The 26,621-nt window shown below is 37.5% G+C and overlaps 1 protein-coding gene across 16 annotated transcripts in view; it reads right to left on the bottom strand.

Annotated features, from left to right (window-relative positions):
- AFDN (afadin, adherens junction formation factor) overlaps positions 1 to 26,621 on the bottom strand; it is a 220,145-nt gene that overhangs the window by 107,844 nt on the left and 85,680 nt on the right. For all 16 annotated transcript variants that reach the window (XM_054021691.1, XM_054021692.1, XM_054021690.1 and 13 more), the window contains exons 4-8: positions 26,361 to 26,524; positions 22,115 to 22,275; positions 21,062 to 21,219; positions 16,153 to 16,264; positions 15,528 to 15,695 (exon numbers count right to left, since the gene is read on the bottom strand). In XM_054021691.1, the coding sequence (XP_053877666.1) occupies positions 15,528 to 15,695; positions 16,153 to 16,264; positions 21,062 to 21,219; positions 22,115 to 22,275; positions 26,361 to 26,524 (763 nt within the window). The remainder of the gene's footprint in view (positions 1 to 15,527; positions 15,696 to 16,152; positions 16,265 to 21,061; positions 21,220 to 22,114; positions 22,276 to 26,360; positions 26,525 to 26,621) is intronic.

A 26,621-nucleotide genomic window follows, 5' to 3' on the forward strand; every position in this document is an offset into this window, starting at 1 on the left:
GAGCTTATCTTCAGTCCCAGCGACCTACATTTTGATCTTGCAGAAAATGAAATGGGGGAGAAAAGAGGAACTTGAGACCCTAAGAATATTATTCTCTTTAAAATGTACACACTAGCCCCTACTCTCCCTTTCCCACCAAAGAAAACCAAATGTGCGCACATACATATGCACCCCTTTTAGTGAGACATATTGAAGAGGAGAGAACTTAGCTGCCATCTCCTCTAGCCATCTACCATTGATTTTCATGCATATACACAAACTCATTTTACAGCTAAGTATTACAGCTTTTAATGCTAATGGCAACTTATGCATCTTACTTTCCCCCCCAAAAAACGAGTGCATAAGTTCAAAATTCCCCTTTATTCGACATTGGTGAGGCCTCATCTGGAATACTGTGTCCAGTTTTGGTCCCCACACTACAAGAAGGACGTGGAAAAATTGGAAAGAGTCCAGCGGAGGGCAACAAAAATTATTAGGGGTCTGGAGCACATGACTTATGAGGAGAGGCTGAGGGAACTGGGATTGTTTAGTCTCCAGAAGAGAAGAATGAGCGGGGATTTGATAGCAGCCTTCAACTACCTGAAGGGGGGTTCCAAAGAGGATGGAGCTCGGCTGTTCTCAGTGGTGGCAGATGACAGAACAAGGAGCAATGGTCTCAAGTTGCAATGGGGGAGGTCCAGGTTGGATATCAGGAAAAACTATTTCACTAGGAGGGTGGTGAAACACTGGAACGCATTACCTAGGGAGGTGGTGGAGTCTCCTTCCTTGGAGGTTTTTAAGGCCCTGCTTGACAAAGCCCTGGCTGGGATGATTTAGCTGGGAATTGGTCCTGCTTTGAGCAGGGGGGTGGACTAGATGACCTCTTGAGGTCTCTTCCAACTCTGATATTCTATGATTCTATGATTCTATGAAAATCTCTGTCTGATATCTAGAATGGGAAACAGTGGGCCACAAGATGAAAAATATTGTTGCCTACAAATAGCATACCAATTATGTTTAATTTCAGTCTGTACACAAAAGCACTAGAGAATGTTATTCAAATTACAGCACACGTAGAAATACTCTTCAATGGGGGAGTGGTGATTTTGTAAGTTAAAATGGAAACCAATACATATGGGATCTTCATGGGGACAAAAGCCACTGGAAATCTCTCAAAATTATTGTATTGAAACTCAGTTTGGGGAACAATTGTACGTCTAGAATACATGTCATTTAAACAGCCCCACTACACATCTTTTATAGCAATCAAATCAATTTTATGCTTCAGCATCTGAAAACAAGAGGTAGGTATAGTGTTTATCCACATTCTTCCATACCCATGATTAATTTGGCAACATTTTATCAGTCAGAAATTGAAAATTTATTCATAGTCCAGAACTAAGTTTTACAGTGTAGTGCAGATTCCTGAAAGCCCCTTAAAAATCACTCCTAATTCCTGAGCTTTTGTTAACTTCCATTTTCAGGTCTCTGTCTAGGAATACAGGAACTGCCAGACTAGATCAACTCACAATCCATTTAGCCCAGTATTCGGTCTTCAACAGCAACCAGTACTTGATGCTTCAGAAAAGTTGCAAGAAGCCCCAATGTAAGCAGATTTGGGATGATTACCCTCTCATCCCCAATCTCCAATAGATATTGGTCTAAGCCCTGAAGCACGAAATCATATATTCATTCCATTTTTTTGTTTCACATTAATTATCAAAACTTCAGATATTATTATCCATGACTGTCTAATCCCTTTTGAAACCAAGAATAGAGCAAAAAGACATTTTGTGGCAATAAATTCCATAGTCTAATTATGCTTTGTATAGAGACAGTATTTCCTTCTATCAGTTTTGAATCTGCTACCTTTCAATTTAGTTGAACGTCCTTGTTCTTGCATTTTGAAATACAGAGAACAGCAGCACCTCATCTACCTTCTCTTTACCACTCAATGTATATACTTTTATAACATCCCCTCTAGTCATCTCTTTTTTAAGGTAAACAATCTCACTTCTTTTCAAGTTTCTCTTGATATCCAAGTTCTTCTTTACCAGTGAACCACTGAATATATGACTGTTTTAGAAGCCCATATCCTTAAAGGGCACTTCCCTTGCAGATTCATCTTCTTAGGTTGCTCTCCTCATCCAAAGTGCTTTACTTCCACTATACTGCTAGCTGCACTGCCCACGAAGTTCACAAACATACACATCTTTGAAATACTATATGCTAGTGCTTTATTGTACAGGATATTAATGAATTACACTTATCCGCCAGCACACAGAAGACAGCACAGCAGCTGATGAAAGCCACATTCAGGCCAAAAAAAAAAAAAAAAAAAAAAAAAGGAAGACACAGGAGAAGAGTTAAGTGATAATGTAGAAGAGGAGAGAAAAAATGTTAAGGTGGATGAGAGAAACAGCAGAATAGAAAGAAACAAGACAATGTGCTAAAAAGGAGAGAACATTCATTTACCTCTTACATTCCTTCAAGTGTGGCATGCACAACTGGCAAAAAGCTAACCATATGTTTGATACTAGGAATGCACAACTCAAGTCACTGCATCCCACTGAAATTTACTATGTTAACTTTGGTAACTACAGTAGTTCTGAAGGTGCACATTTTGTTAATTTAAATGGGTAAAAGTTACACAATAGCAAATCACAGAAATCTAAAATTTCACCATATGATGTTTCAAGGAAAACTACAAGCATTTATAGTATTTATCATATACACCTTTGATCATCTCACCTGCACTCTGCCCATTAATACTTCTCCCGAGGACTTATTTTTACATTACAAAATTCAAAACAGCGAAGTTTTGTTTTGAAATCTACAAGTGTTTCCACTTCCTCTTCCCAAATTCAGAATTCCCAACACCACAGATCCAAATGACACCGACTGATGCCCTGAAGATGCAAGTTTCAGGCGTGTACTAGTGGCAACTATTCTACACCTAAAAATACCACATTTTTAAAGACCAATAACTCAATATTCTGCAGTGCTAGTTTACTTAAAGGTTTTTACAGCTTCCGCTGAGCCGACTACTGTTGGACTCAGGATGAAATCCTGGCCCCATTGAAGTCAATGAAAGTTTGCTACTGATGTCATCTGCGGCCAGAATTTTAATCATGCTAACAAAAACACCTACATTTTCATGCAGGGAGATATGAAAAAGGATTTTAGAGATTATTTGGGATATTTCTAAAATAGTTCTTCTGTTATGTATGCCACAGAAAAAATACTTATAGGCATAAACAGACACTTGCTTGGGATGATCTATATCTCGCATTCATGATTTTCTCTCTTGTGAATAGTGAACCTATATCACACACTCTTACTAGTAAAACCTTACATCATTCCGTCAGGTATTTCCTACATAGACATACACACCATAAAATATAATTACACACACACACAAATACAAGGTATGGAGTTCAAAGTTTTCGTTTATCTAAATTACAGAAATCTTCATTACTCACTGAGTGTCCAAGCCAATAAAACCTTTTATATCACTTTGCATATGCCACATATTTTATAGTTTCTTAAAAAAATAATTAGTACTTTTTTTTTTAAATCCATCCACTCATAAAGTCAGGTGTCTTGGTTATCATGAGAACAACTTTACAGGCTGCCCAGAGAGAGAAAACTAGATTTAATAAAACTTTAGAAATCTCTGAAGAGTACTTTTCCATTCATCGTAATTCCACAATGTTAAGGTCTAACTCGGATTTTCAACAGATAAAAGCAAACACAGCATTTCTCATTGGAAAGCTTCTAACCATTAGAGGAGTGACGTTCTGGATCAGCCTTCCAAGGGGAGTACAGGGGCAAAAGACATATCTGGCTTCAAGACTAAGCTGATAAGTTTATGGAGGGGATGGTATGATGGGATAGCCTAATTTTGGCAATTAATTGATCTTTGATTATTAGCAGGTAAATATGCCTAATGGTCTGTGATGGGATGTTAGATGGGATGGGATCTGAGTTACTATAGAGAAATCTTTCCTGGGTGCTGGCTGGTGAGTCTTGTCCACATGCTCAGGGTTTAACTGATTGCCATATTTGGGGTCAGGAAGGAATTTTTCTCCAGGGCAGATTGGCAGAGGCCCTGGAGGTTTTTCTCCTTCCTCTGCAGCGTGGGGCATGGGTCACTTGCTGGAGGATTCTCTGCACCTTGAGGTCTTTAAACCACCATTTGAGGACTTCAATAACTCAGGCATAGGTTAGGGGTTTGTTATAGGAGTGGGTGGGTGAGATTCTGTGGCCTGCATTGTGCAGGAGGTCAGACTAGATTATCATAATGGTCCCTTCTGACCTTAAAGTCTCTGAGTAACAGTCCCATTCCAATGGTGTTAATTATTACAATGGGTTAGGTCTAGTTTACATATATAAAATACAATCCCTGCTCCCAAAAACTTAAGTTTAAGAAAGTTGTTCCTTTCCCTAATAGGGCAAAGGTATCAAACTTTAAACCTGTCACTGATCCAGAATGGAAATATGGTTCATCCTGGAACTCAGACCATGCAGGTTTTTTGGGGGAAGGGACGCATGTGTGTCAAGGGGGAATTATACATTTGAGATTGAATTATACATTTGAGATTGAATTATACATTTGAGAAATATAAATTTTATTTATTTGGCACGATACTAATTTTAAAAACTATCAATTTTTTTTTGTGTGTAGAGAATGAACTGTATATCTTTTCTAACTTGGCATTTTACACGTTTCAAATGTCTTGATAAGATATTTTCTCTATGACTTCCTTAATAGTATTAATTTCTTCAAAGATTTGTATTTGCATGCACACATTCTTACAAAGTGCCCACAACTAGAAAGCTAATATTATTTGAAGTAATAAAAATCTGCAAAGGTGATCTTTTCACCTAAAACTATTCAGGGAATAGTCATTTATGAAAATTTCTGATTTACTAACATACTGCCTAACAAGATAAAGCTGTAATTAGAGCTGGTTGGAAATTTTCTGATGAACTAGTTTGCTGAAAATACCGATTTGTTGAACCTGAAAGTTTCACAAAACACTTCAGATTCAACTAATTTTGTCCAGGATCAGTGGAGCATATTTAGTTTCAGAAATACCATTTTTCAGTGGTTTCTTGTTGTGTTTGGTTTTTTTTCCCCCTGGTTCATGGGAAATCTTTAAAAAATTGATTTTGTTCTGACAAAACTCCAAATTCTGACCAGCTCCAGTTGTAATAAGCATGTACTGCACAGTTAAAAAAACCCACAACATTGCCCACCACGGATACTTATTAAAATATAGCAACAAGTAAGCTGATAACATATAAGGCACTATTAACTTTCCTAGTGCTTTGTCATTCATCTTTTAGCTTAAAAATATAAAATGAAAGATGGAACTTCATACACCATTTGTTTTGCAAAACTAGTTTTGATCAAAATGTTCATATATTTGTTTAATCATGCTACAAAAAAAAATCAGTGCACTGTACCACTGATATATAGCCACTTTCATAACTACCAATTCAAAGATACTACACACTGAATTTATAAATTTGAGGAAGGTAGACTCTTGAAACAAAGTATACTACCATTCAGTATTACATACTCTGGATATATACATCATTATTTAGCTAGCTATGCACAGAGTAGCACCAGTTTAAAGGTGTAATTTTAAACTGATTTAGTTAGACCAGTGCAAAAGGCAATGTTGGACACACACCTCTGTTTAAACCAGGCAGGTTTACTTCATTGATTCACATATTCCAAGACCAAAAGTGGCCATTGTGATCATTTAGTTTGACCCCCTGTATTAACCACAAGCCAGATAACTTCCCCAAAATAATTCCTAAAGCAGATCTTTTAGAAAAACATCCAAACATGATTTAAAAATCTTCAGTGACAGAGAATCCACCATGATCCTTGCTAAGTTGTTCCACTAAGTTTACTCACTGTTAAAAATTTACACCTTATTTCCAGTCTAAATTTGTCTAGCTTCAACTTCCAGCCATTGGATCATGTTATACCTTTTTCTGCAAGACAGAAGAGCCAATTATCAATATTTGCTCCCCATATAGATGCTTGTAGACTGCAGTCAAGTCATCCTTAGCCTTCACTTTATTAAACTAACTAGATTGAGCTCCTTGAGTCTACCACTATAAGGTAGGTTTTCTAATTCTTTAATCATTCTCATGGCTCTACTCATCAACATCCTTCTTGAATTGTGGACACCAAAACTGGACATAGTATTCCAATACCAGCTGCAATTCCAGGATCGTATTAGCCCTTTGGGTCACAGCATCACACCGGGAGCTAATGTTCAGCTGATTATCACTACAACTCCCAAATCTTTTTCAGAGTCACTGCTTTTCCTATTCTGTAAGTATGGCTTATATATACACACACACATATACACACACACACTCTTACATTTTGCCATATTAAAATACCTATTGTTTACTTGCACCCAGTTTACTAAACACTCCAGATCATTCTGTATCTGTGACCTGTCCTCTTCATTATTTACCCCACTCCAATTTTTGAGTCATCTGCAAATTTTATCAGTGATGATTTTATGTTTCCTGCCAGGTTATTACTCAAACTGTTAAATAGTACAGGGTCAAGAGCCAATCCCTGAGGGACCAACCCCCTTGATGTTCCTGTTTGATGTTCCAATACTCACTGAAAATCAACATTAATGGTCCAGCTAGCTCTATAAAATACTCTTTGATGCACGTTATATAACCTGCTCATTTAAAAAAAAGTCTAACTTTAGAAACACCTGTTTAACATCCTCTTAAGAAACTAGTGGACTGGAAAGAGTGTTATATGTGACTACATCACCTGGTTTTTCCCCAAATGTAGAGCAGAAATATTTATTGAACGTGTTTGACTTTGCCGTATTATTGATAATTCCACTATTTTCATCTAGTAAGGGATCAATACAATTGTTATGATTCTTTTTGTTTCTAACATACTTTTAAAAACACCTCCTTATTGGTTTTAAGTTGTGATGGCCATCAATTTCTCCTTGTGTCCCTTTGCTTTCCTTATCAGCTTTCTACAATTCCTTGTTTCTGATTTATATTAATTACTATCAGCTTCCCCTTTCTTCCATTTGTTTTATATCTCTATCTCTCTAGCATAGCTGCCTTCACATCCCCTCTAAACCTGGTTGCATTTTTTAACCAATATGGTCTTCTTCCTTGATTGTGGCATTGAGACTTTTTGGGAACCTAATAAAGTGTTCTTAAACAATTTCCAATCATCATTCATATTTTTCTGATTAAATTCTACATACAGATTTAGTTGCAAATGTAACTGCTCAAACTTGTGTGGATACTTTTATTTCAATTGAAGTGTGTCTTACTTCTGATTATCTTAAATCTCTCATCAACTACAGCTAATCCTGTCAAACTAAGGGTATGTCTATACTATAGCCATTATGGTGGTACAGCTATGGTGTTGCAATTTTGCTGGTGTAGCACATAGTGTACATGTTGCTACATTGACGGAAGAGGTTTTTCCATCAATGTAGGCAGTCAACCTCTCAGAAGCAGTAGCTAGGTTGATGGAAGAATTGTTCTGTGGATCTAGCTACTTCTACAACAGGGATTATGTTGACCTGATTATGGTGCTTAGGGTGTGAAATTTTTCACAGCCCTCAGCAACACAGCTAGGTTGATGCAAGTTTTATGTATAAACCAGGCCCCACTTGATTTTTTTTTTTAAATGAGATTATAAGTTTGGCTGATAAAGGAATAGTGTTGATATAATATATTTAGACTTCTGTAATTTGACTTGGTACATCGAAATATTTTGATTAAAAGATAGAATGCTATGCAATTTACGTATAACATATTAAATGGATTAAACACGGTCTACCTGATAGGCCTCAAAATGTAACTGTAAACAGAGAATCACCACTGAGCTAAGGTGTTGATAGTAGCATGCCTGGCTGTCTCTGCAGCTTCTCAGCCATGGTACGTCCCTTTCTCCTTGTCAGAGGGGTAGCCGTGTTAGTCTGAATCTGTAATAAGCAACCGAGGGTCCTGTGGCACCTTTAAGACTAACAGAAGTATTGGAGCATAAGCTTTCGTGGGTGAATGCCCACTTCATCAGACGCAAGTCTTGCATCTGAAGAAGTGAGGTTCTCACCCATGAAAGCTTATGCTCCCTGTACTTCTGTTAGTCTTAAAGGTGCCACAGGACCCTCTGTTGCTTTCGCCTTAGTTCTACCTCCTGCCTCTGTCAGTGTTGCCAGTTCTCCCAATATTTCATGTTTTTCTTAAAGCCTGAACTCCTGGAGTTCAGTTATTGTATAAGAGTCTCAGCTTTTATTTAAAACTAGTTTCTAGACCTCCGGAGGCAGAGCAAATCTTGAAAACATGAATTCTAAAGGCTCGTAAGTGAAAAGGTTATTTTTTTTTTTTAAATCATGATTTCTGAGCTGCTGGGATTGACAATATTTCTCTACACACCACCACGCATATTCATAGCTAGGAAATTTGGTCTTTGAGACCAGCCTGGTCAGGAGACCTGAACCAAGGCAGCAGTCAGATGTCTTTTTCCTCCTCTTATTTTGCTGTATCTGATGGGACCAGGCAATAAGGTCAAACAATATTACCATAGTTCTTCTCAATTCACCATTACAAGATGTTTAATTACAATATAAATGGTTCTGGTAAATTGAGACAAGTTATGGAAGAATTCTGGAGAGCTACTGGTGTTGCCTGGATGACCTGTGCCCATCAATCGAACCCTGGGTTTGTGAGGGAGTCCCAAGAACTGGAGACTCATCTGCAAATTCTTTCTTTGGGTGGGAGAAGGAATTATTTGGCAAAATCACAATCCAGGTTTCAGAGGGTATACAGTAGTCTCCTATATACACCAGTCATTCTGCATCTCCAGCTACATCAACTACTCCCTGTGCCCATCTGGCTCCAGATCCCAACCTCCCACTTCTAATTTGGTCACTGGGCCCTTATCCTTAATAGCTTCCCATTGTTTATGTGAGAGCTATATTTGCGAAACATACAGTGAGGAAAAGCACCAGGGATGGTACCAAAGATAGAATTAATGTATATTTTTGCATCCCAACTGATTAGTCAACTGCTCTTGTGAATGCAACAGCTGTAAGGCTAACAAGATTATACACTAGACAGAATGTGAGGGATACATCTGGCAGCAAAATGCACAACTATCAGGCAGTAATTGCAATTGTGGCGTGAAGCTAGTCAGTATAAAGTCTGCCAGGCCCTTGTGGGAAAACAGTCTAGATGGCTAAGACTGTGACAATAGTACACACTCAGTGAGGAGGTAACTTCTACTGTAAAACAGAAGACTTTGAACATTGGAAAACAGCTTAATATACAGGCTCTAATATATGAAGAGCTCCAACAAAGGAAAGGCGTCTTCCACAATCTTAAATATAGTTTCCTATAGTAGGAATTGGTGAAAAATACATTAAGTAATATATTTTAAAGAACAAAAACTGCTTGAGTGGAAAACCTGCAATTGTAATACGAGTTATTCCTCCATGATGAAATCTACTCTCTGTAATCAAGATTTCATGAGGCTTTTCAACTCTATGGGACAATGCTCTCTGTGAAACTGGAGTAAGCTCCATAAAACAATGGAGCCAGATGCCAAATGTCTGCAGAGGGGATTATTATTTCACCAAGCAAAGATACTACACTTATACACTGTAATATCACTGCTGATATAAAAAAAACACTACTGTCTTTAAAGTACTCTATGGAACAAAGACAAAATAAGAGAACTGCTAAATAAATTGGGAAATGGTGTATTAGTAAAGGCTTTACCATAGTAGTTTCTCAAGTAGTAAGCAAGCTGCTTTGCACGCTTCTCCTGTTTGGCAAAATAGGCTGTAACTACATATTGTGTTACATTAACAGGAGAATCAAAGAACACTGCAATGATTTGTAAAGCAGGTTATGAGCAGAGCTTTAAAATTGGAGACTTATAACTGAGTGCAGCCCTGCTGTGGTTCCTCATCTCATCCCTCATAGAATTTTACATTGAGTAATTATTAAATTCGAATTTTTTTTCCAAAAATCTTTTGGCAGCAATCATAAAGGCCGTATATGTTTAGATATATTTCCCTTAGCTCAGAATTGGGGACTCTGTCCTGGGAAGCAGTGACTCTGAAAAAGATTTGGAGATAATCAGCTGAACATGAGCTCCCAATGTGACACTATGGCCAAAAGGGCTAACGAGATCCTTGGGTGTATACACAAAGGAATCTTGAGTAGGAGTAGAGAGGTTATTTTAGCCATATATTTGGCACTGGTGTGACCAGTGCTGGAATACTGTGTCCAGTTCTGGTGTACACAATTCCAGAAGGATGTTAAGTTGGAGAGGGTCCAGAGAAAAGCCATGAGAATGATTAAAGGATTAGACAACATGCCTTATAGTGATAAGCTAAATAGACTGAGCTCCTTGAGCCTAACAAGAATGTTAATGGGGGGAGGGGAGAGAGACTTGATTACAGTTTAAAAGTAGCTACATGGGCAACAAATATTTGCTATTGTGCTCTTCAATCAAGCAGAGGAAGGTGTAACAAGATCCAATAGCTAGACAATTTCAGACTGGAAATAAGGCTTAAATTTTTAACAGTCTGAAGGTAATTAGCCATTGGAACATTTTTACCACTATTAAGGTGGATTTTCCATTACTGGTCATTTTAAAATCAAATCAAGTTTTTCAATCAAGACTGGATGCTTTTCTAAAAATATATGCTCTAAGAATTATTTTGGGGAAGTTTTATGGTTTGTGTAATAACAGGAAATCAGACTAGATGATCAGGGCCTTTCTGGCCTTGGAATCTATGTGGGTGAGTCCCTCTGATCAATGCTCTGCCTAATAGACGTATCATATAGAGCACGGAGTAGCGTATCCAGCTTTTTGAGAAATACCGAAGATTGCCACTGGGACTCTATAGGGAAGACAGAAGAGAGAGTTCTTCCAGTGGTCCAAGCATCCGCCTAAGCAGCAAAGATTACTGAATACTTCATCCTCACTCGGACAGCCAAGAGAGCATTCAGAAAAAATCCTTCCCCCCTCTACAGTCAGGGAGAAGGTGGTTTAAAAAAAAAAAAAAAAAAAAAAAAAAAATATCACCACTCCCCTTGTGTTCTGCAACAAGGCAAATAAGGGAGCATTTTCCTTCACAGTAGAGTGCTGCCTTTTAACCACAGGGAAAGGCCTTATGAAATCCAGTTGTGAGCCTTAGCTGGAAGGTTTAGCTCTTGGGTTAATAGTATCTGATTAATTGAAGACCTATTTGACACCTCTTCACCAGTAATTAGACTATTTAAAATTAATCTGATATATGCAGGAAAATCAGTGTTTCATATAATAAATTGCCCATTTCAAAAAAAGGACAGTCTTTCATTCTTTGAGAAAAAATGTTTTTTTTTTTATTTTTTGCCAGCACTGTTTTTAGTGAGTAGGGAGAAAGAACAGTATTAAATACAGCATTACCTTCGTAAGTGTGATAGTTGTAGTAGGCAAAGTGATTCCTTCTCCCTGGGGTTAGAAACACATGCACAGGACCCAGGTGAAGGCAGCACCAGCAGGACAGATACCATGCAGAACATGCGGAAGAAGGCAGGAAAAGAAAAGACAGGAAAGGGTGAAACTGTAGCCAGACAATGCTTATTCAATTTAAAAGGATGCAGTGCATTTAACTCTTTCAACTTGAAAACCTACAAGGACTTTAATCCTGAAAAGTAAGTGGATGGATTAATTTCTATTATTGTTTAAGAAGCCAACAATTAGCTGTTAGAAGAAAGCACAAACAATAGATCAGTGTCCAAGCAAAGTGCAAAGGCTGTAGTTAGTTAACTGTATACAGAGTTGCCACCTGTCTCATTTTAAGATTCTTTATCTATTGATTATTGGATGTCTCGTTCCACTGGCCAGATGCACAATAGTTTAATACTAAAACAACTAGGCTCCATAAGCAGAAAATTTAGACCAGAACCAAAAAAAGATTGTTTTAAGCATTTTAATTTCTTATGAAATTCAAAGGCAAATCTCATTAACTTTAGTCCTAAAAATAAAAACAAAACACACATTTCTGGCATGTGCCACATGTTCTGCTGACCTCACCAGCCATTATCTGAATTTTTACTGATTTAAACAAAATCATAATTTAAAATAGTACCACAGGAATACTGCAGCCAAAAGGTTAACTGATTCAAAAATCACTTAATACAAAGTGTCCCATCCACTACAACTTTCAAATTCCAGAACAAATACATCAAATTACATCTACTGAAAGAACCAATTCAAATACACAAACAGTACAGCCAAATTACATAACCAGTAAAACAGAACTACAAAGAACTAATACTAACAAAAAAAAATTTTTTTTTTTTAAATCTAGGTTTAATCCCTAAAAGGCTAAAACACTAAAGATACACTGAAAAAACAAATTATACATTTAATAATAATAATAAAAAAAACCCTGATATGCTATGAAAAAGTAACTCACCCAGTGGAGTAACTGTACTTCTTCGAGATGTGTGCCCCGATGGGCGCTCCACTTCAGGTGCATGTGCGCTGCATGCACCTTTGATCGGAGATTTTCATTAGCAATGATGTCCGTTCAGCATGCCCATGTGCTGTGTTGATATGCTCGTGCCCCACACAGAGACTATAACAGGCTGCACGTGCAAACTGCCCTTAGTTCCTTTTCTCCATCACTGAGGGCAGGTCTACACTAGAAGCGCTACAACAGCGCAACTGCACCAACGCAGCTGCGCCACTGTAGCGGGTCTGGTGAAGACACTTTATCCCAACTGGGGAGAACTCTCCCACTGGCAAATTATTCCACCTCCACGAGAGGGAGATGCTATGTCCGCTGGAAAGTGTCTCTTGCCGACATAGCACAAGCATGGACAGTGCTTATGTCGCTGTAACTTGCATCGTTTTGGGGGGGGGGGGGTCTTTTTCACACCTGAGTGACATAAGTTAGATCGACTCAAGTGGTAGCACTTCAGAGTTGGGTCCATTACAGAGGAAAGGACTGCACCACCAACTGCCGCAGTAGATCTAGAGGCATCAACTAAAGCATGATGTCTGAAGGAGGTATGTACTGAAGACCATGTAGCAGCTTCACAGATCTCAGCAACTGCTACATTTTTAAGTCGAGTCATAGATGTAAGTAGAGTCATCCAGTGAGCTGACACACAGGCAGGAGCTGGAATGCTGGCAACACTGTAACAAGCTATAATACACCCTGAAATCTATTTCGTTAGCACCTGGGTAGAAACAGCAGAGATCATGGATCTGTCTGGAAACAAAACAGACAGTCTAGGCGATTGAGGAAATGGTTTAGTCTTATGTGGTAGAAGGATAAACGCCCTTCTGACATCTAGCATACAGAGCACAGTCTCCAGACAGGACTCAGGCGGTTTCAGAAAGAAAACTGGCAGGTTAATGACACGTTAGAAGGAACCTGGGATGCAGATATAAGGAAACCTTATCCTCGTAGAAAACTGTGAAAGGAGGGTCTGCTATTAAGGCCCTAGTCTCTCCATCTCTATGGGCTGAGGTAATAGCCACTAGGAAAGCTGTTTTCATAAATAAATTCAGTAAGGAGCAGGTCACCATCAGTTCAAAGAAGGCTTCATGAGACTTTAAAGAACCAGATTAAGGTCCCAAATAGGAGCAAGAACTTTTACAGGTGGAAAGAGATTTCCCAGGCCTTTCATGAACCTTGCAGTTGCAGGCTGACCAAATAGGAAGAACCCCTCAACAGTGGTCTGAAAGGCCATTAGGGCTGCCAGATGAACCTTAAGAGAACTAAGTGACAGTACTGTTTTCATTAGATGCAACAGATATTCCAGAACAAGTGGAAGAGGGGCAGAAGTCAGGACAGTGCCCTAGAGTTCACATTAGTGAACAAAACTTCTCCATTTCTGAAGGCAAGTATATCTGGTAGAATTCTTCCTACTATATAATGATATGTGCTGTACCTCTGCAGAACAGGATAACTCTAGTCCTGTGACCCATCAAGGAGACAGACCTTGAGGCAGAGAACATCAGATTGGGATGCAGCAGTGAACTGGTGTCCTGGAAGAGGAGTTGAAAAGTGACTGGAAGATTTCTAGAGCCCTGCAAATCCGCAGATATCCATGGACCACATTTGCGGATCGCACATCGGATGTGGATACCAATTTTGTGTCTGCGCACAGCTCTAGAGGAGGGGTTCTCAACCTTTTTCTTTCTGAACCCCCCCCCCCCCCCCCAACATGCTATAAGAACTTCACAGCCCAGCTATGCCACAACAATCTTTTTTGGGAGAAAAAAAAAAACAACAACACTTTTTTTTGTTTTAAACAAAAGAAATTACAAACTACTTCAACAAACTAAGAACCAACTAGCTAGCTAAGTTGGGATAAAAAAAAGCACAGCAAAAGCCAAGGCAAACACCAAGTGGACCAGCAAAGGCAGTTGATAAGGAACAGAAGGCAGTTCACCCAGGCAGCCTGATATAGCTTTGGTGCTGGGCACAAAGATATCAATGGCACATGTGCAGGCTGAACGGACACTGCTAATGAAAATCTCCGATCCAAGGTGCATGGAGTGCACAACCACTGACATGGAGCACCCATAGGGACACTACTCAAAGAAGAAACAGCAGATACCAGCACTTCAGGATGTTTCTCATAAAATTATGATGTTGTTCATGGAGCACCCTGAACAGTGGCAATAAAACCTCATTTTTGCTAATCATTTGGAGATCAAATGTAGATGGTTTTTGTATATTAGAAAATAAAACAAATTATTTTAAAGAAAAATCAGAGAAATACATGCAAGTATACTTCTATGTATAATATTTCACAGCCCATAGTAATGATTTAATAACTGTGCTGCAGTATATGGTAAAGCAATTAGGTAATTCAGATTTTAGCAACAAACTTTTTAAAAGAAGTCGTGTTTACAGTAGAACCAGCTACATGATACTACTTCTACCAATCTGAAGCCTCAAATATGTACACAATCTATACACTTGTAAACCACAAAAGGAATACAGTTCTATGAAAGTCTCAATTTATTCTACTTAAGGTGGCAACCCTATGTACAACTACTTTTTCATATTAAGTTGTAATATTGAAAGACATCTATAAATAAGGTGTTAAAAGGTGATAAAAGTGTATAAGAAATCTAAATACAGTGATGTATCTATCAAGTTTAACAAAATCCAAACAAAACTCCAGTTTATGCTTTCTTTTTTTTTTTTTAATACTTTGTGATCTGCCTTCAGTGAACAACTTATTTTTTTAGATGAATCTTCTAAAAATATGGAAAGTTAAAGAATATCAAACAAAGGTTCCTTTGCAACACTTTAAAGCTCATTTTTGTAGCTAGCTAGTAAAAGCTCAGAGAAAATCTGCTACTGAAGTGATATCCATTAAGTGTTTTAACCACTGTACTTAAAGTACCAAATCTGAAAGCTCAATATAACAAATCTATAATTCAATCTGAAGTGTGATCTGTTACAAAAACTCCATCAGTTACAAATCAGAACTCTTACCTGGGCTTAATTCCACCAGGTAGGGTAGTTTCTCAGGAGGAAGGCAAGAGCCATAGCCAGACCCGTCAACTCTTTCCTTCCCCTTTAATGGCTTTCCATCAGTTTGTTTCTTGGTTTTCTTTGGGATATAGTCAGAAGGCCGTCTTTTCAACTGAAAGACTAGTATTCCTAAAACACAACAACATTATACACATCCACTGAGTCCTACTACCAATGCGTAAACAAATAGAACATCCATAAAGCAGTAAATGTTCTTCATATTGCTTATAACATAGCATATTCAATATGTTCCTTGTATTTTTATTAAGTTAAATTATTTAAGGTTCATGAAACCATAGATTTTTTTTTTTAATGCGTCATTTATTTTACCCCACTAGTCAATTTTAAGGACTTTGGTAAATTCTTCCACTTTATTGTACATTTTGAGAATGTATTTAACCATAAAGAATAAGAAAATTTTACTGTCGGCCTTGAAGTTACCCTGGAAAATTCTGGACATGGATTATTTAAAAAAAAAAAAGAATACAATACAACTGAACACTGCAAAATATAATTCAAATGAACCTCCTACTTTACACAGATGGCTTGGACTATCTTACATTTCTGTATAATATTTTAAATATACCTTTATCACTAGACCATTCCCTGAATATTTGAAGTGGGCACTCATCATCATCAAGGATAATTTCTTTAGCACCTTTATCATCAGAGTGTTGAGCACCAGGAGGAAGCATAACCTATAAAGGAAAGTTAACTATGAGTTTCCACTGAAAAATTATCAGATTTGCACCGAGGACGTAGCGATGGATTTTCCTCACTACAGCTTCTATTTTGAGATAGTGAATTATGCAACTAGAAATATAAAAAAAACCTTAGCAAGCAACACATTAACCTATTTTCTAATTCTCTCCCTTTGCTGAACTAGGGTCAATCACACTTCTCATGGCACCAAGGAAAAACAAATTTCACTCACGATACACTATCATCCTCTGATAAAGCAATTAATTTTGTCTTCGCAGTTTGTAAATCAGAATCAAACATGCTTATTATCCTCTCCCACACACACTCTTACTTCTCACTTCGCAATTCCCCCTACACACACGCACCATATAATTATCTTGACCAACGCAATTAATGTACAGTACTGCACTAGATCTTTGGCCCTCTTAATGCTACTTTGTGCCACTCTGGCAATGCAAACCAATCTTAAAGTTTGCTTGATAGTCTGGTGGAGGATTACCTTTGTCAGAATCTTCAGAAAACACTGCAAGCCACTAACAAACCACTACCTATCATGTGCTAACTGTGGGTTTTTTCAGAGGTGTATAACTGGGTCAAATTTGAGTGGATTTTCATGGGGGCAGCAAAAGGTACATCACTGATACCAGGGTAACCCCTGTGGCAAGCCCCCACTCCAAAGCAAAGCAGCATTACAGCATTTCATTGAAATGGATGTAACAATTTTTTTAACATGGACAAAATAATTTTTTTCCTAACCTCATTTTCTGAAATGTATGATGAACCATTTTAGCTGAAACTTCCCCCAAAATATTCAGCCTAAAACAAATAACCAGCATGGAAAATTTCAACCTGAACAGTCAAAATTTGATGAAGTTATAAAAAAACTGTCTTATAATAGGATGTGTTCGGCAACTTAAGCTGCAGGAAAAGCTACTAGTTATACCTCTAATACAGTGGTACCCAAACTTTTCCTGTCACCCCTCCCTTACCGGCAATGGAATCTGTACGCACACCCCTCCATTAATGTACAGTTGGCTCAGCAGAAGAGCTTGGGCTGAAGGTGGAGCTGGGGGCAAAAGTGGGGTGAGGGAGGAGAGGGGGTTAGAGGCAGAGCTGGGTGGTGCTCCCTCCCCGCCCCCTGTGGGGGGCTGGCCCAGGTCCTGCTGCATCCACTCAAATATTCCTCCACACACCCCTAGGGGGAGCATACCACGGTTTTGGGATCACTGCTCTAATATATATTTTAAAAAATGTAACAGTGAGTTTCCACAGGCTGTGCTTTTGCCCTGCCACTTTTTGTCAACAAGCCAGTGTGCCATGTTACTAGTGATCTATTAAAAATAAATTAAAATTTTGATTTATAATCTTATATCATCACAAAGATCAGCTCAGTGGTAGTAAGATTTTTTCGTATCACTATGATAGAATTAAAGGTCACTGACTCTGCTACCCAAAAACAGCCACTAACATTTATGTTATTCACATGCTGGAGAACAAAAACATTTCATGTCATCTACAAAAAGTGTAATTTTTCTTTGAAAATGATCCATCAGCATGTGTGTGCTTTCATTTTGTGCGTTACAGGCAAAAAAATGTTAATTTATCTGAGGATAAGGAATAAAAGAAATAAAGCATCCTAAATTAAGAATATAATCCAGATACATCCTAAAATAGAATCTTGTATGCCACACAATATTTTCCAAGTTTTAGGTCACATTCAAATTAATATGTACAGGTAGCTTAGACAAAATTGTCTAATTAGACACCTTGAGAGGTGTGCAATGAATCTCATGATATGCAATGAACCTCACAATTAACATGCTGAAAGACAAAGAAAAATTAGTATTGGAACAAAAACTTATATTCACTTAATGTTTAGTTAGAACGGCACCATTCTCGTACCTGGTAAAGTTGCAGTATAGAGATAGGCTAACAAAATGTGAGAAGAAAAATGATAAATACAGCCCCAAGGAGCCATGTCCAACAAAAAGTCAGCACTGGCAAAATATGGATGTTGGTCTTTCAAGTGAAACTTCAGAACAAGTGAAATGAACTTTATTATGGATATTTTATGAAGCATTATAAAGGGTCTTTTCTCAGTAAAATAATTTAAAATCCAATTAGATAGCTAAGTAAATGTCAACCACTTGAATCCTCCCCAAAGACATCTCAACACTATCAACAAAAAGACAAAGAACCATATTTTCAAAATGCTAAACACTAGGAGAGGAAAACGTTTTAAAAAAGTGATGTTACTTTAGGTCAGTTTAATGCAGCTTTTCAAAGACTGCTTTAAATGAAGATCATAAATACAAGGTAAATCTCAATATAGCAGTCTTTTACAACACTGGAGGAAGAGGAGAAATTGTTCACGGGATGCTGACAGATAGCTGTGATTTCACTAAAAGTTCCTATAAACAGTACTAAAGAAGTTACAATGAAACCAAATCTATTTATTTAATCTATTTAGCACATTATTCACATGTCTCACCGTCAGGAAAATAATGATGTATGTAGTCTAAGCTGAATCAAGGACTTTTTTTTTTTTTTTTAATTAAAGAGTTCAAGCAATTCTTTACAGGAAAGTTCAGTTTCATAAAACATTTAGCTAGAATTAGGTTTTCAAGTTATTTCAGTCTAATAGTAAATCACTTCCACATTTAAGTTCATATACTACAGTGTCAGAAGTGTGGCAGATTCAGATCAGTTAGTGAAGAGTACAATATATTATCCAACCACAATGACTCTAAAGAGTCAGAAAAGCAGGTCTGCCACATTTATAAGGATACAGCACAAAACAAATCTATATAATTATCTATGGAAATCACCAGTTACCTCCTTAAAAACACATGAAAGCATACTAGATATACAAAGAAGAGTTGAGTTTCTGGGGAAAGTTTCCACTTTCCACATTAATGCTTTTCCACAAGCCTACAAAATTAAAGAAGCAATTTGCTTCTTTGGCAAGACCAGCAAAATCCTTGCTGAACTTCATGCAAAAGTCCTTAGACTACATTTCTTTATTTTAATCATACAAGATAAGGCTTGAAAAATTCACCATCGTAAGGGAATATTTCTCTGGCATGCATACAAGATTTAAGACACTTACTTCTGCAAAATATAAACTTTTTTTTTCTTAAGACACTCCACAGTGAACCAAAGAGAAACTGATTCAGTGCTATCTTCCTAAGCTGCAGTCTTAGGCTGCAGTATCTCTGCAGCTATTCACAGTTCTCTCAAACATCAGAAAATCGAATCAAAGATCTCTAGTCAGATTCCTTGATGCTATTTAGACCCAGGTGGGAACAGATGAAACTGTCACAAATCAGTTTCAAGCTGATAATGCCACTGAGAGCTATGAGCATGGCAGTGTTAGACAAAAAAAGAAACAAAAAAAACCAAAAGCTTAAAGCAGAGCCTGGAGAAGATTAGAATGGCAGGGATCACTCCCCACTCTCCATTCACAACAATTAGGAGACTCAGGGTATGTCTTCACTACCAAGATTAAAGCACTGCTGCGGCAGCACTTTAGTGTGGCTGTGTAGTCGTGGCCCCAGCGCTGGGAGAGAGCTCTCCCAGTACTGTAAAAAAACCCACCCCCTTAGGGGAGTAGCTACCAGTCCTGGGACCGCGGCTCCCAGCACCGGTGCACTGTCTACACCGCCACTTTACAGTGCTGAATCTTACATTGCTCGGGGGGTGTTTTTTCACATCCCTGAGCAAGAAAGTTTCAGCACTGTAAAGTGGCAGTGTAGGCAAGGCCTAAAAGTGGCGCAGAGAGGACACCTTCCCCCCTTCCCATCAAAAACCAGTGAGTCTTGGGGAAGGCAAGAAGAATGGAGAAAAGCCTTTTGTCCCTTCTACCAACTAGAGGAGTAACAGCTTCAAATTTAAATCAAACAGGTACTAGCCAGAGGCCGATATACAGGATGGAGTTCACAAACAAGGCCCAGACGTAGCACCTTATTTCAAATCCCACCACCATCCTCTCCTTACCCCAACAGCTGGAATGGGCAGATGGAGCTGTATTTTTAATCGGTGAGTTGCCTATGGACACTCCCTAGTGAAGCTACACCACTCAGCTAATAGGTACATTAAAAACAAATTCTATATAAAGTTTGATTTTTTTTTCCAAATTAATTAAAAGAAACCTATTTGTCTCATTTTCATATCATTCAATGAGCTGAGGGTGTTTTTTAATTAGACATCCTTAAAATATATATTCAACTTCTAAAAATTAAATACCAAACTGAAATTCAATTTTAGCTTCAGGAACAGCTCTCTTATTATACATTATTGAACAGCGTCTGAAAATATCTCAAAATGTGTACTTTGTCAGACTTGGGCCTGATCCTGCCAACGCTTATGTATTGAGTATTCCATTTAGTTCTGTGCAACCAACCTTTCACAAAGTTTCTCACAAACTTAAGTGTTGGCAGGACTGAGGCCTTAATTTATAAACTTTACTAAAATTTATTTGATATAGTTGCATAAGACTGCAGTATCAATTTAAGTATAAAAATATATTTCCATCAGTTACACATTGCTTTGCAACAAAGCAGCAATAAAAATGCTATCAAGCTGGAAGGTTTAGGTTCGTTTTAAAGATTTATGAAAATGAAAATAATTGAATTGCTTAAGAACTACTAACATATCTAAGTGACAAGATACAAGTTCTAAGATTAAAATATCAACAAACTTTGATAAACTGTGCTGATTTTTTAAAAGTTTTAAAAGAAAAACCCCTCAAACATAAGCATCAGGAGTGTTTTGATGTTAACAGCTTTACTTACCCGAGCAATACAGTAATCCTTGGGATTTTCCTTTTCCAGACCGTACTTCTCCAGTGCTTCAATAACTGCAAAGTCTGCAGTATCTGTAGTGGACAGCAGAATGGTCTTGTATGGTATATTTGGTTTTAAACTGTCTGCATAAATCCTCAGGGTTCCACCTTGAAAATATATGTAATTACTATTTTATCTGAGCAAAGGGATATGCAATCACAGATTTAAGAGTCATAAACGTTTGAACAGACTTCTTTGGTATACCTTAACACCAAAACTCTACAAATTCCTCCTTTCATAGATTCCATCTCTTGCCCATCCCTACATACAAACGCTGTGCCCACCCAAATAGAAAAAGCTATCTTTTAGCACATTATATAAAGGGATTCTCATTTGTTACTATAAATATTTGATTTCATGTATCTGAGAAAGACTCTGCTTATAAAACACCAGTATACAGCTTCTTCCATATTTCCCTGAGAGATCCATTTCTCCTTCCTTTTAAAGAAAAGGCCTGGGATCAGAATGAGCATGCAATCACTGAATCAAAACTAAAACTGTTTCCCAGAAACCTTTTCTGAAATATAAATGACATGAATGGGAAACCACACATTCTAACAATAGATCTTACAACCTTTCTGACAGCTAAATCCAGTTACACACAGGAGAGTTGTGATAAACAGAGATAATTTAAGCTCTTCAGTGTCCTAGTTTACCTGAATCCCCAAACACCTCCACACACATTGATACACTGAAGTCCAGGAATTTTACAGAACTAATTTTTACTTAATGGTTTGGCAGTAGTTTTTTTTTTTTTGCAAACTCTAGCAAGTGTTTTTTGTTTTGTTTTGTTTGGGAAGATGTTACTAGCAACAAGACCAAAGTAAACAATCCGTTATCAGATATAGAAACTGGCTTTAGTATGAGTAAGTTAGATTTCACTGGACTAATTTAATAAAAGAAAGTTTCAAGAATTGTTGGCCATGTGAAAAAAGGGCTAAGCTTCCTTTAAGTAGTATATCATTAAATTAAAACATACAAGAAGCAAATCTGAATCACTACCTGAGTCTGGCCGGCCATCAGAGCTGCGGAACTCCTGCATTCTCTTCTCTAGTTTCTGTTGTCGCCGTCGTTTCATGACTACCTCAGGATTGGATATTGTCCGAGTGAAGCTGGTCTCTGGCATATCTTTGTACACCTCTGCTGCGAGACGAGAATTCTCACTGTCAAATTAATTTAAAGAAAAAGAAAAAAAGGAAATATATTATTCAATACTTTGAAATATCTAAACACATCCTAATTACCACATGAACTATTAAACAATCAGATCTGTACCGTGACAGTCAGAGTACATCACTATACAAGGACAGTGTTTTCACTTACTATGCCTCTGTTAGACTATTATTCACATGTCTGCGTTCATGTACAATAAATAGTAACCAAGAGTCTTGTATATTAGTACTAGTCATCTTACAAAGACAAGAGAATCAAGGTCTTTCTAGAAAAAAAATTAAATTACGAAATGCTAGTCAGATTTTCACATATTTAATTTTATTCTGGTCTGCAAGTGTTGTAGATCATCTAGAAGCAACTAGGGTTGGTATGTGTTTGCTACTCAACTTTCATTTTATTGCATTCAACTTGAATCACAAAACCAAGTTCAAGCAAAATTGCATTAGGGAAGGCTAAAAAGATTATTTTGAATGTGAAGGCAAAACTACAAAAAAAACAGAACTCTGGACAAAACGAAACACTTGTATTCTACTAATAATTCAAATGAACAATTAAATCCACTGACATGTCAACCAATAATTTCTTTATATTAATGTAAAAAACATTAAAATTGTGCTAAAAAGAAATTGCATTATTAACAAAACTCCAATATTAATACACAAGAATAGTGTATTGTGGAGCTAAGTTTGCCCTCTACATAATATGTTTAACAAATTAAAGGATGTTGATAAATTGGAGATGATTCAGAGAAGAGCCATGACAATGATTAATGGATTAGAAAACACGCCTTATAGTGACTGACCTCCTTGAATCTATGTATTTAGCTTAACAAAGAGAAGGTTAAGGGGTGACTTGATAAGTCTAGAAGTACCTACATGGGGAACAAATATTTAATAATTGGCTCTTCGTTCTAGCAGAGAAAGGCATAACACAATATAATGACTGGAGGTTGAAGCTAGGTTGGTGGATTCTCCATCACAGGCAATTTTTACATCAAGACTGGATGTTTTTATAAAAGATATTCTCCAGGAATTATTTTGGGGAAGTTCTATGGCATACAGGAGGTCAGATTATGATCACAATGGTACCTTCTGGCCTTAAAAATCTATGAAAGCCTAAAAAAAACAAGGCTTTAAAGATGACCAACAGTAGTATATTTCCTCACCCTGAGACAAAATTCATCACTACCACAAGCACCGATACACCACAGAGAATGCACCACTAAAACCTGTCTCTGAAAAAATGCCGGCGTTCCATCACCTCCTCCCCAAATCCCACCCACACATTCTGCCTACCCCGTACACAGATCAGGCTCTTCCCTCTAATCCCATTGTCCCTTCTGCACAATTCCATGAACCTATATATTTTCATTCATTCAGGAATATGTTAAAAGATCTTGATTGCCATGAAACTATTCAACTGATCCACAAGAAAAGCAGGTGTTGAAGATTCTGGTCTTCTACAAAGTAGCCACGATTTTGTCAAAGATCTCTGATGCTATACAAACTACATCTGACTAGCCAAATTTATTCCCCATACACAATGTTAGCCCAGAGCTTTATCTCGGAGATCATATAGTTATTCCTGACGTTCACAAAGTGCTTGTAGAAGTTTTCGTATCAGATTAAGGTTCATCTACTCCAGTATCCTGTTTCTGTCAGTGGCCATACCAGATGCTTGAGAATCAAGTGCAAGAAATATCATGATGAATAATTATGAAAACATGTCTACAGGTGAAGTTTCTTGCTAACATCCAACAGTAAGTAGCTGACTTGCACCCTGAAGCATGAGAGTTTAGATCTCCCTTTTTATCCTGTTCTGATGTGGATGTTAATATCCATATAAGTATCCAATCCTTTTTTTAATCCTCATAAGCTCTTTGCTTCAATGATACTTTATGGCAGTGAATTACACAGCAGTTATCCATAGTGTAAAAAAATATTTTCTTTTAGCAGTTTTAAATTTGCCTTTCCATGATACTGATTGTCCACTGGTCCTTGTATCATGAGAAAGGGTAAATAGGTGTGCCTAATTCACCATCTATACCATTCATTATTTTTGTGTACCTAGTTCATGTTTCTTGTTATTTAACTCCTCTTTAAACAAGTCTTTTCAATCACGCCTCATATAGCATTCACCAGGCATCTATTTCCCCACTTCCCTCTCAAACTCTTATTTCTGCTCTATCCTTTTTGTAATAAGAGAACCAGAATTGAACAAGATATTCTGGGGAAGATATACTACTATACGTACACACATACATATATACACATACATATACCTATATAAAAAGGAATAATATTCCAGCATTATTTTCTATTCCATTCCTTACACATTCTAATATTTTGCTTCTTCAAAGGTGAGCACTGAGCAAATATTTTCTTTGAAATGTCCACAATGAGGCTTACGTGAAAACACAAGGTGTTTATTAAATTTCTGCAGCAAATAAAGCTGCAAAGCAGGAGTAGGGAGAAAACTGGTGCTTTTAAATCCCAGTGTGAGGTACTTCAGGCTCCTACTGACCGGGAAGAAAAGTGCTGTTATGAAGTGAATGACCCCAAATATTCTATTTAGATGAAAGTGTTTATGCCCAACAAAATATCCAGGTCCAAAAACTGGGAAAAAAGAAGAAAAAACAACTCTGCAGGACATGAGGTTCTGAGGCAACAAAAAAAGAAATTGCTGCTGTCCTCCAAAGATGTGGACTGGGGCTCCAAAAGGAAATCAAGCAATGGGTTCGCATTTGTAGCAGGTAACAATGGAAAAGGAACTCTCATAGCTCCCTCTGGACAAAATAAAATGGGTAGCAAGTAAATAGTTGTGGATTAGAAACATGAGAAATGTTATGGCACACATTTTAAAGAACAGGATTTCAGAACAACGTATGTGCGTGAAATTTGACTGAATTAACATTACTAAGAGAACCTTAACTTTTTCATTTCATAGTTTGAAAATTCAAAAGCTAATGCTATATGCTAATGTAACACTAAAGGTTATAAGTGTATGATTTTGTATTTTATTTTTCCTGTAAATCCCTGATTAGGTTTACAAGTTTTCAGTCTGCAAAGCGGAAGGCAAACGTTTTCAAAAATGTATGCCTAAACTTAAGACACCTAAATCTATATTTAGGCACCTGAACAAGTGACTTGATTTTCAAAGTAATCACTATCTGCTGCTTCAATAGGACATGATGGATGCGCAGCACTTTTGAAAATCAGGCATTTTATTTAGGTGCCAGAATATGAGAGTTCAGAACCCTAACTTTTGGTATTAATTTCTACAACTTTTAGCCTTAAGTTTATCACATTGACATAAGCTACAGTACTTAAGTTTCTTGGTCATCACAGCCAACATTTTCTTTTGTCTGTGAGCTCTACAGGCACCTGCCCACATTGCCTTTTGCTCTCCAGTTTTTCCAACAAATTAAAGTTCCATACAAGGATTAATAGTTTATGCTCCCTGCACTGTTCCACTGAACTAGGCAGCAATATATGTGGGAGTTAGAGATGGAGTCCAGTTTGCAGTTAGAGAACTGCAGGAGCCAGAATCGTAGGCTGGTGAGGTAAGCAGCCAGGAGAACAGTGAACAGTCAAAGACCAGGGAGCTAAAGAGATGAGCCGCTGAAGCCTGCTACAAGCTCTTCCGTTTCCTAACGGAAGCACATGAGCAGGATCGCCTGGACAAGATCCCAAGAGTGAAGGCCCAGGGAGTGGATCCAGGCTACCTGGAGCGCAAAAGGAGAAACTCATCTTTGAAAATAATCATTTCAAAAGAAGTTCCTGAAAAGTATTTTCACCTATGAGCAACAGCTGTGGATTTTCGTATGGGAAGAGAGAGTCAGGAGTGAAAGCTGTCTCATGACAACAAACAATTTTACTGCGAAATTTACAGGTTGTTGCACACTTTAGGAGTTACTGCCATAAAATTTCGTCCTGTTGTGGTAGCCAAATCTTATTTTAAATTATTCCCTCTCCACCCCCAATGTTAAGTGGTTACTTATTATTTAATTTTTTGAGAGGTAATAATACAACCAATTTATATAATAATTAACTCATAAAAATTAAAATAAACTTACATATCATCTCCATGAAAAGGTCTATCATCTCTATCTGATGCTTGCCGCAATGCTTCTTTCTCTCGCCTCTTCTTTTCTTTTTTTTCTTTCTTTGATAGAGTCCGTTTGAAGTTCTGGATCACTCCCTCTTTTTCTTGTTTTTCAGGCCCATTGCTCTGAGCCTTCTGAAATGAATCAAGTTAAACTGCTTTTGTCACTTGGTCTACTGCAAAGTCACTAATGATCTCTAATTACATCACAAACTAGATTTGGTAGTTCAAG

This window comes from Malaclemys terrapin, chromosome 3, assembly GCF_027887155.1.
Source record: "Malaclemys terrapin pileata isolate rMalTer1 chromosome 3, rMalTer1.hap1, whole genome shotgun sequence".
NCBI lineage: Eukaryota > Metazoa > Chordata > Testudines > Emydidae > Malaclemys > Malaclemys terrapin.